At 35.6% G+C, this 11,884-nt stretch overlaps 1 protein-coding gene across 1 annotated transcript; it reads right to left on the minus strand.

Annotated features, from left to right (window-relative positions):
• Positions 1–70: 70 nt before the first annotated feature.
• LOC137748446 (methyl jasmonate esterase 1-like) lies at positions 71–1,922 on the minus strand. The gene is made up of 3 exons (XM_068488596.2): positions 1,421–1,922; positions 739–867; positions 71–513 (listed from the first exon to the last, which is right to left on the minus strand). Exons 1-3 carry the CDS (start codon positions 1,859–1,861, stop codon positions 241–243), a joined length of 843 nt encoding a protein of 280 aa, XP_068344697.2. The 5' UTR covers positions 1,862–1,922; the 3' UTR covers positions 71–240.
• Positions 1,923–11,884: the final 9,962 nt, after the last annotated feature.

The following is an 11,884-nucleotide window of genomic DNA, read 5'->3' on the forward strand; positions in this document are numbered from 1 at the left end:
TTTTGATTTATTTTCTAATACTCCTTATTTGTATTATATAAATACCTCCTTACGGTGAACAAAAAAAATATTGAAATTGTATTTGAGAATTCTGAGATTGTTGAGTACTTCATACCTCTTTAGCTAAAGTTCATGGACACGTATAATTCTTAGTACTTAATCCTTATAAAACAATCTCACTTATTTGGATAATAGTATAATACTTGTTTGCCTGATCTAACCATCTCTGTATAACTGTGTTTATGAATATTTCTCAGCAATGTTTTGGAGATGGAAGAACAACTCTACGGGTTTAGAGAGCATGACCATGTGATCAGAACCGTTTATCACTTTCACTTCATTTGGTGGATTGCTTTTTATCATGTAATTTTGCACATCCATTACTATCGCATGGTCTTCGCCGGACACGATGAATACTCTAGGAACTGATCCATACTTCTCTTTCGTGAGTTTTATAACATCATAATTGTAGCGAGGAATAAATCTCACCAACGATAACGCTAGGGTTAAATCCTGCACATTTTATAAATCACCAACCAAAAAGAAAAAAAGTATATTTAGCTAAGTATTTATTATCTTTCCAGTGCGTGTTAAGAGAGCACGAATATATAAATCACCAACCAAAAAGAAAAAAAAGTATATTTAGCTAAGTATTTATTATCTTTCCAGTGCGTGTTAAGAGAGCACGAATAGGGTTCCTATCTATTGCAATAGACACACTTAAAGTCTGAGACTTACCTGTGGTGGTGAGAGCTGGTACAAGCTTGTCGCCAAGTCCTTAGGCCCAAAGAGAAAGGATGTTGCAGGGTTATTGGTCCCGTTATCATATCTGAATTGAGAGTCCATATAATCCAATCTTTTCTTAATCTATGCATTTTTCAGAAAATTATTTGTTAGTTACCCTTATATATCTCATTCAGTAGGATTCAGACAACAATGAACAAGAGATCAGACATACGCACACATACATGGTCCAATTTAATTTAGAGATCTCTCAAATGAGTTTATTGAAGGGATCTCTTGTAGGTCTAATTCTCAATATATATAATGGTTGAATTAATTAATAGCCATTTTATTGTTTCCGTGAAGAATCGTATTTGTCTTTTTTTTTCCCCTCTAATTTGATTTATGCTTAATAGTTTTGGAGTGAATTTTTTTTTTATAAAGATGATCTATGAATGAACTACAATAAGACGATTCAGATCATTGTAAAAGTTATAAAATTGGCAATACAAAGTGCCTCAAATAAGTTTATTTGAGGGAATCCTCAACGGAGAGATATGGTTATGCCATACTTATTTTTTTGATTCACAAGATACGATGAATAAGGTACGACATATGATCAATTTCAACTCACAGTAGAGCACTATAAAGAAGACATATAGTGCAACTCAATCTTTGTGTGTATGAAATTCATTACCTCTGATTGTATAGTTGAGAAATTGAGAGTAGGACCAGACATGACAGCCGTAACATATACTGCAGCAGCAATTTTATGAGGAAACCTCTCCATGAAAATAGATATGACGGCTCCACCAAAGCTGTGAGCCACAAGGATAACCTTTTCATTTGGTGGTAGAGACACCATGAGCTTTGTCAAAGGCTCGACGTATTCCGATAACGAAGGCAGTTGCTGTACCTGAATCGGGTTGATCCCTGATGCTACCAAGTCTAGAGCTGTGACATGATGACCTGAGTCCTTCAGGAGAGTTGCCACCTTATACCAGCTCCATGCTCCATGACAAGCTCCATGTATCAACACAAAATGTTTTGGACTTTGAGTTTGGTTGTGAATGGGGGGCGAGGATGGGGTTGAGGTACTAGCTTTTGCTAAGCAAAGCTTCTCTGTTATGTTCTCCATCTAATCTATCATTAACGCTCAATTTCCTTGATGGTTTGCATCTCTCGTCTTAGTTTCATATGTAGACACGATCATAGAATTAATAATTGACTCAGAAGTCAAAAGTCTCGATCAGAGAACTAATAATTTGCTCAAAAGTCAAAAGTCATTGTATTAAAGTTGAAAAGTAATCTTTCTTTCTCGTCAAAAGTTGAAAAGTATTCCCAACTCAAATTTGGTAGAGAAGTAGTTTCCTATGTAGAGCCACATATTTGGTGCCAACAGCATCCTCTCCGGATCTTTTTGGTGAAGATCTTGGAGATACGTGAATCATGTCCATTTATCTTACATAGTGCAATTAGTTTTGTTAGTTACTGTTTGTGTTTAATTTTAAATAAAATATTTAAAATGATTTATGACCGCACAATGTAGGATGAATGGACACGATTCACGGATCATTGGAATCCTGACAAAGAGGATATGGCAAGGATCTTGATTCTATTTTGTGAAGAACCAAACGACGACGTATGTGAAACGATGCGTATGGTTTGTTTGAGTTTCAGAGAGAAGGATTGTTGTTTATCATTACATTAATATTGTCTTCACTTAAATACTCGTGTAATTAGTAAGTGTGAACATTTTGTATAAAAAACTTGAATGTAATTTAAAATGAAAGTAAAATAAGTTGTAATTGTTTTGCTTGTTCTTAATCCTATAACATTCCTCGTACATGGGTCCGCCTACATTGAATCATATGTAACGGAAATGAAATGAAACAGCCAAATAGGGCATGCTCAGCAAAACCTAAAGGGAGAGAGGGTAGCTTGGGACTTAGGGTTTCAAACCTGTCAATTGCTGGGATGGACAAAATCCTTGGCTATTGGATAGCACAAGAATTTCCAACAGTGAGTGATAAATGAGCATTTAGGCGGAATTTCTATTGTACTTTCGGATATTTTATACCCTGATTAAAAATTTCAAACTATAAAATACTCGGAAACCGTAAAAAGTTTTCAAAGTTTAGGCAAGCAAAGAAAATTGGGTAAATTACACTTTCATACCTCAGGTTTAGGGTCTATTTCAATTCCTTACTATATCTTCAAAACAATTCACTTTCATACCTTAAGTACTATTTTATTTCAAAATAATACCTCCGTTACATTTTCCATCCATTGATCTGTTAAATGTCGACGTGACTGCCAAATGTCTGCCACGTGGCAAATAAAATAATTTTTTAATTTTTGTTTTAAAAACCTGAATTTTCTCAAAAAAAAAGAAAAAAAAATTGATAAAAAAAAAAAATGAAACCCACTACCCCCTCCACACCCCCCTGCGCCCCCAGCCACCCACATCCCTATCCCTAACCCAAAACCCAAAAAACCTGCTGCAGCAGACAAGAAGAAGAGGGAGGAAGAAGGAAGGAAGGAAAAAAAAAAAAAACCTGCAGCAGGAGGAAGAAGAAGAAAAGAGAGAGGAAGAAGAAGAAGGAAAAAAAAAAAACCCAAACCCAATTCGTCACCACCACCCCCCCCCCCCCCCCCCCGCGCGACCCACCTCCCCACCAGTGTCGCGCGACCTTACCCCCCTCCCCGCCCCCCTCGGGTTAGGATCTGGTGATTTTCAGTATGGGTGGGTTTTGAAAATACTTTGAGTTTGAGATAATTTTTGGACTGGTTTTGTGGTAGATCCACGTAATCTCGAGTGGAATTTTTGTGGGTGATGGGGGATTTTTGGGAGGGGTGATGGGTGATGGGGGATGGGGGAAATGGGTGGCTTGAGTGGGACGAACTAGGGCTTTTTTTTTGGGGGGGGGGGGAGGCACTGGTTTCAATATTTTTTTTCTTTTTCTGAGAAAATTCAGGTTTTTAAAAAAAAAAAAATTTAAAAAATATTTTATTTACCACATGACAAACATTTGACAGCCACGTGACATATATGTGGCAGCCACGTCAGCATTTAATAGATCAATGGATGGAAAATGTAACAGAGGTATCATTTTGAAATAAAATAGTACTTCAGGTATGAAAGTGAAATGTTTTAAAGATGTTGTAAGGAATTGAAATAGACCTCAAACCTGAGGTATGAAAGTGTTATTTACCCCCTTTTTTTTCAATTTTTTTTTCTTTTTTTGAGAAAATTCAAGTTTTTTAAAAAAAATTAAAAAATAATTTCATTTGCCACGTGGCAGACATTTGGTAGTCACGTTAGCATTTAGCAGATTAATAGATGGAAAATGTAACGGAGGTATTATTTTGAAATAAAATAGTACTTAAGGTATGAAAGTAAAATGTTTTGAAGATGTTGTAAGGAATTGAAATAGACCCCAAACTTGAGGTATGAAAGTGTAATTTACCCAAGAAAATTTATCACTAACAAGTATGACGTACATATCTTGGTAATATGATGGAATCCTTGTGTACTATTACATAAAATGGGGTCCATGACCAAGGTCTCGTTAATCCCTCTAAATATATACGGTAAATCTCAATTTACTACCCTCAAGTTTCGTGGTTTTCAACATTTAGTACATAAAGTTTTTTTCATCCCAGAGTTATACTCAAAATGTTAATTTTGGGACAGTCTCATACATCTATTAGTCTAGCTGTTAAGTCTTCCGTTAACTGATGACGTAACGTCCATGTGGACAATGACTGGGCCACATGTCATTAAGAGGTCCACGTGGAAATTAAAATTATTTAATTAAATATTAAAAACTAAAAAAATAAAATCATTTAATATTTTTTTTGCATGAGGGACCCACCCCTTTTCTCCCTCACCTTTCTTCCCTGCTTTCATCTTCCCCAACCTAAATCCCACCCTCCCTCTCTCTCATCCCCATCCGCACATTGAAGGTCGTGGGTTGAGGCTAGAATTTGTAGTGGCTGCAAGTGTGGATCTAGGAGTCGCGGGTTTGCAAAAGAGGTGCAGTTGTTGTTCAATTTTAAAGTGGCGAGAGAGACGAGATGCTGAAGGTTACGGGTTAGTAGCTGCAAGTGTTGGGATTGCGACGAAGTTGTGAGTTGCTCGAGGGTTTGTTTATTTGACTTTGCAGAATGAGGGTTCCTGAGGACTGGATTCCTCAAATTTCTTAACCATGTCGTGACCTTTAGGGGACTGCAGAACCTCGAAGGAGAGACAACCATGTTTTGAAGTCATGGCTTCAACATTCTTGGTTCTTTGATTTATTGCTACCACCACTGGGTTGCTGCTGAGACGTCGGTGTTGCAAGCTCGCCGGAGGGATCCCCTTTGAAACTGTCGACCATCCCCAACCCAGATCTCACCCTCCTTCTCTCTCATCCCTATCTACACTACGCAGCGCAGATCTACCGAAACCCTAAGACTTCCAGTTCTGATCTTTGACTCCAAGCAAAGAAGAAATTGAGCTCAAAGCCTTGGATTGTTGGGAAGCTGGTTGCGGTGAGACCGACGTCGAGTTTAAAAACAAAGAGGGGCTCGGAGAGGAATTTAGGGAGTGAAAGAGAAAGGAGAAGACACGAAACGATGTCGGAGAATGGGATAGGAGGGGAAGCGGATCGGACTAAGAAGCGAGGGAGGGAACAGAAGAGAGATAAAATTTAGGGGGGTGGGGTGTGGTGTGTCCGAGTCTGTAAAAAGTACAACTGGTCAAACCTCTGGAAAATTGAATGCTATCGATCAAATAAATCAAACTGGAAAATTGAAGTGTGGGAGTAAGACTGGTTTTGGTGGTGAAGGAAGGTTGCAGGAGAGGGTGCAGGTTGCAGAGGGAAAAAGGAAGGGAGGGGGGTTGGGGGAGGTAGAAGAGGGATGGTGTTTTTTTTTTTTTTTTTTTTTTTAAATATTGAAGTGGGCCCATATTGACATGTGGCACTTAGTTATTGTTCACGTGGGCGCCACGTGATCATCTAACAGAAGTCTTAACGGAAAACTTAACAAATGTATGAAATTGTCCCAAAATTAAGACTTGAGATATGACTATGGGATGAAAAAAACTTCATGTACCAAATGTTAAAAACCACAAAACTTCAGGATAGTAAATAACCCAAATATTTATGCTACCAAGACTGATGTTTGCTGATTTTGTTCTCTATAGGACTTTGCGATTGGTGGCACGTAGCTGCATAAATAATTAGATTCCTTGCTTCGAAATTGCTATCCTCCTTACGCCAACTTAAGCCACCAACCAAATCAATTTCTACGTTCTTCTTGCATATGGTCTAATATCTTGGTAGATAGGATGTTAGGTTTCTATCCATGCATTTTGAGTTTGAAACTTCTAACTCTTAAATTATTATAATAATTTCTTACTCTCTTCCTCTCTTTAATAATAATAAATATTTTTTAAAAAGATAATTTTGCGTCCTTAAAAAGGTGGTGCCAACTTGATTTGGTTGGACTACTAAATCCTAGTGTAGCTTGTACGTCGAGACTTCTAGAAAAATTATTAGATCTCCCCGACATAAAACTTAACTCTCCATATCAATAAAGAAATTATGATCTCTAGTGATGTCTATTGTTACTGGGATCACACAAGAAGATTTTTTATTTTTTATTTTTTATTTTTTTTTTACTCTCTTAGGCAAGTGAATTGGAAATAGAATGAAATGGGTTGACTGCAATCTTATTTACAACAACCAAAGGGTATCACTCAGGTTAATAGGTGTAACCCTTATAAGATGTGTAATTCTTTATTGTGAGCTAATGCCTCTTTTTCTAGAGTCATGCTTTTTGACTAATAGGCGTATCACATCGATTATTTAATCATTCATAAGTAACAGTTTTTTCAATACAAGAGTCACATTGATAGTATCGTATCACCACATGAACCACAAAAAAACCAAAAACAATACTTGGATCCAATTAGATATGGATGTGTGTCCAAATAATTGAATTGTAAACTCAAATTGGACACGTGTCCAAATCTAATTGAATGAAAGCATGATTGATTGCTGAATTTTCAGCAGCCAAATATTGTTCAAAAACAAAATTCAACCAAATTCTCTTTTGGGTAGTTATAAACAGGCATTTTATATTATTACTTTAAAATTTAGGTTTCCTTCTCCTTGTGAGCTAATGATTATTTGGACTGGTGTCAGTAGATACGAGGAATTAGTGGGATATCAGTTTAGAGTTCAAAGAGCTTGTAGCGATTATGTTACTCTTGTACTTTTACTTATATTTCTTTTAGGACTTTCTTTTGAGAGCCTACGGTCGTGTCACCCTAGTGAGGGTTGTGCTTTGTTGTACAGCTGTTGTAAATACTATGACAGACCACACCACCTTACCTAATATTGTCAATTTCAGTTCAGTATTTCTTATTTGTATTTCTTGGCACCCCCTAGAGTCGAACATCACATTGATTCTAGATGTATATCGGGATAGGGCGTGATATGGAGACTGGAGGTAGGGTATGGATTTGGAGTCTGGAGACAAGGTTAGACGATGGATGTATTAGTTAGGGTTAGTGTAAAGCATAAAACGATGTTGTTTCAAGGTTTAGGTATTCAGTTCGGTTTACTGTCTTAACTTTTGAATTCGAAACCGAATTAATTAATAGAATTTGATTCGATTTGGTTTCCCTAATTTTGTTAGGTTTTTTCATGGTTCATTTTTTTCCGTTTCAGTTAGTTTTTTTTCAATTTGTAAATGGTATGTCGTGAGATGATACCTGATCGTTTCATACTATTTTTTTATTCACACTGAAGTTATCCGAACTCATATCCGATTTTGAATTTCCTTGCAAGGTATTTTGTTGGTTTATAATTGATTTCCAATTTTATTTAATATTGACTTGACTTTTCAGAGGTTGGAAACTTGTTCTCACGCCAACTTGGCCCACCAACCAAATCGATTTCTTTTCAGACGTTGGAAACTTGCCCTTCTTTAGACGTACGGTGCTGCCAACTTCACTTGGCGATATTGTTAGGATGAGGAATCAACTTTAATACCCTTTCCACCACAAACTTCTTTGTTTCTTGGATAACTTTTAGCCTCCGTTGGACTATTAGTTTTAGTGTAGCTTGTACGTAGACGGTTCTAGAAAAATTATTAAATCTCCCTGGCATAAAACCTAACTCTCCATACTAATAAAGAAATTATGATCTCCAGTGATGGCTGCTGTTAGACTGGGCGCAAGAAGATATATTTTGACTCTCTCTTAGGCAAGTGAACTGGAAATAGAAGGAAATGGGTTGACTGCAATCTTATTTATAGACAACTAAAGGGGATCACTCCCTTGTTAAATGTTCGTGACCCTTTATTTAAGAGTTATATCTCTTGGTATATTTATTGTATCTCTTCAATGTGAATCAATATCTCATTTTCTATAGTCATGCCTCTTGTCTCATATGCATCTCATATGAATCATTTATTACTTCATAAGTAACAACTTTTCATCACGAGAATCACATTGAAAGTACAATATCACCACACAAAATAAAAAAATTCAACCAAATTCCTTTTTGGATAGATATGAACATGGATTTTGTATTATTACTTTAAAATTTAGGTTTCATTCTCCTTGTGAGCTAATGATTATTTTGATTTATTTTCTAATACCCCTTAAACCATATATTTTCAACTGAAAGTAGATATGAAAATAATTATCTACGTACTCAATATATATATATATATAGGGAATTGTTATTAGCACTCCAAAAATTTCATTTTACACTCCAAACTTTCTATATTAGGAAAGAAAAATATACTTGTGAGGAGTGTAGAATGAGATGAGAATTATTAGCACTCAAAAACTCTCTTTCTACACTCCAAACTTTCTATCTTATGAAAGAAAAATATAATTGTGAGGAGTGTAGAATGTGATTTTTGGAGTGTCAATAACACTTCTTCATATATATATATATATATATATGTATGTACTGAGATTTCGAAGGGTATACAGAGGAGCTTTATGTACTATTATTGGACAAAAATGATTGATACTAACTATTCTTGTTCTTAATAACTATAATGTACATGTGGCGATTGGTTGACATGTAGCAATTGGTTGTTATAAGGTGGTTGTATGGATCAAGTTAGTTAGAAATATGTGGGATTGTAAGAAATGATAGTTTAGTAATTTTGTCATTAGTTAGTTTACTATAAAAGTAAAGTGGTTAGACATTTGGGAATCATCTTGTATTGAGTTTTTCTCTTCTCTTTCTCTTAACATTTCTCAAAAATCCTTCAAACTTTTCATTGTTCATTACATTGTTATGATGGTATCATCGTCGGAAATGGTTCAACACCAGTTTCGATCCTGATTCTTCCGCTGCTATTGATATCGAGGGGTGCTGCAGAGGAGCAAAATTGGTACAATGGAGTGGTGCGATTTCTGCTGCTGTGTTGGTTGATTAAAGTGAAGATTGCTGGGAATTATTGGTTGCAAAGCTTTTTCTGGGTTGTCAGCTATTTCTACAATCATCTTAGGTGTTCTCGTTTCTTTATTCTAATTCATTACTTGAATTCGAAGATTATAGTTGGTTTCTCAAGATGTTGATTTAGGATGTTTTTGATTGATCTGTGATATTTCTGTTGATTTAGATGATTCTGATAATCTGCATATATTGATATGGATGTGTTGAGATAAGAAGTTTTTTAGTCAAGAAAGTGTCATTCTTTCTAAATCAAGAAAGTCATCTTCCTTCAAGAAAGTGTCATTCTTTCTTCTTAAAATCATATCGTCATTCTCTGCATATAATTGGAATAAGTGATTAGTTGTTGTTTGAGAAAATAGTCATGACTACTCCAAATTTTAAAGTGGAAGGAGTATTGAGTATGCTTACTATAAAGCTAAGAGATGATAATTTTGCCAAATGGGCATTTCAGTTTCATTCTATTCTAAGAGGTTACAAATTGTTTGGTCACTTTGATGGCACAACTGTGTGTCCACCAAAATATGTTGTTAGCACTGAAGCTGGTGTTACAAAAGAAATCATTGGGGCTTTCATTGATTGGGACTCTATAGACATAGTATAGTTAAGTCTTTTACTTGCCACTTTGACTGATGAGGCAATAGAATATGTTATTGGGTGTATGACTGCTCATGAAGCATGGACAAATCTTGTTGATAGATATGCTTCTGTTTCAAAGTCTAAGGTTAATCATCTTAAGACAGAGTTGCACACAATTAAGAAAGGAACTGATTCTATTAACAAGTATCTGCTGAAATTAAAAGGAATTATAAAGCAATTAACTGCAGCAAGTGAATCTGTATCTGATAAAGACATCATGATTGTTGGACTTGCTGGTCTACCTAAAGAATATGTAGTCATTCGAACTGTAATCTTGGCTAGGGAGTCGTCTATTACCATGAAGGAATTTAGAGCATAACTTTTAGGGGCTGAGAAAGAAATTGAGGGAGAAATGAATGTGCTGTCACAAAGCATGGTTGCAATGTTTGTTCAAGGCTCTAGTTTTAAATCTAGTTATGCATCATGTTCTAACTTTGAGAATCACAACCATATACCTGATAGTACTGGTGGTACAATCATTGTTGTGCCATATGGATCTTCATCTCAGTTTCAAGACGACTCTTATGTTCCTTCTCAACTGGCTCAACATGTTCCACAACAATTTTATCTTGCTCATCCTCAACTTCATGCACCATATTTCCCTTTATCTAATCAATTTCCTAGTGAATCTTATGACTTTGGGTTTGTTGGAAATTCAAGTGATCATAATGGATTAAGTTCACAGTCTAATGTGGGAACTCAGTTTGGGTCCAGACCTTTAAATGAAAATCAATATAGCGGAAATAACTTCATAAACAACAATAATTTTAGGGGAAAATGCTATAATTCTGGTAGTTCATCTAACTACTACTCAGGGGGTTCAAGGCAAAATGGGAATAACACTTGGTCTGGTAATACTAATACCAAAACTACTGTAGTAATTGAATGTCAAATTTGCAACAAAATAGGACATACTGCAGCTAATTGTTACCACAAGAACAATACTTCTTCAACTACTGGGTTTATTGTTGAATACCAGATTTGTGGAAAAATGGGGCACTCAGCTCTTGACTGTTATCAAAGAAGTAACTATTCCTTTCAAGGTCAGCCTTCACCTTCATCATTGACTGCTATGAATGCTCAACATACTACACAATTCATTCCTTAAGACTCTTGGAATGTTGATTTTGGTGCATCCTATCATATGACTGTTGACATTACTTCTTTGCCTCAAGTAACACCATTTGAGGGCTCTGAGAAAATAACAATTGGAAATGGTATTGGTTTACCAATACATAATGTTGGTTCCAATACATTACAAACCAACTTTCATTCTCTTGTCCTGAGTAAAGTCTTACATGTCCCATATATTGCTAGGAGTTTATTATCCGTGAAACAACTTTGTAATGACAATAAAAGCTGGTTTATATATGAGTCTGAATTTTTTGTGTAGGACAAAAGGACAAGGGAAATAGTGTATCAAGGAAAGAGATATTCTATAAAATTGTTCCAAATTTTAGTGATCAAGCATACAAGAGGGTTGAAGTGTACTGCGAGTAATCCAGTAGCTTATGTAGGAAAAGTAATAAAGTTTGATGTCTGGCACCAGAGGTTGAGGCACTCTTCTCCTGAAATTTTGTCATCAATGTTACAACAATCTAGTGTTACACCTTGTGTAGAAAACAAAAATAATGTCTGTATTCCATGTATCTAAGGAAAGATGTCTAGAATCCCATTTCCATCTAGATCGGTTAAATGTACATCTCCATTTGAAAAAGTACACACTAATATTTGGGGTCATTCTCTTGTGAGATCCTTAGAATGATATTGGTATTATGTAACATTGATTGATGAATATACCAGATATGTATGGATTTTTTCCATGAGCAATAAATCAGATGTATTTGCAATTTTTGTGAGATTCTGTAATTTTGTTCTTACACAGTTTAGGATACATATTAAGTCTTTACAAACAGATGGGGGAAGGGAGTACATTAGTAAAAGCTTTACTTCCTTTCTTGCAAGCAAAGGTATTGTTCAGTTAATCTTATGCCTTTACACTTTACAACATAATGGATTGTCAGAGAGAAAACATAGACATAGTTGGAGCT

Source organism: Pyrus communis, chromosome 2 (assembly GCF_041283825.1).
Source record: "Pyrus communis isolate YQ-2024b chromosome 2, ASM4128382v1, whole genome shotgun sequence".
NCBI classification, from domain to species: domain Eukaryota; kingdom Viridiplantae; phylum Streptophyta; class Magnoliopsida; order Rosales; family Rosaceae; genus Pyrus; species Pyrus communis.

Excerpts from the sequence above, each read along its gene's own strand:
- LOC137748446 (XM_068488596.2), bottom strand. The coding sequence starts at position 1,861 with ATGGAGAACATAACAGAGAAGCTTTGCTTAGCAAAAGCTAGTACCTCA. Across the intron at positions 868-1,420 it reads TCTCAACTATACAATCAGAG|ATTAAGAAAAGATTGGATTA; the intron begins GTAATGAATTTC and ends AAAAATGCATAG. Across the intron at positions 514-738 it reads ACCAGCTCTCACCACCACAG|GATTTAACCCTAGCGTTATC; the intron begins GTAAGTCTCAGA and ends TAAAATGTGCAG.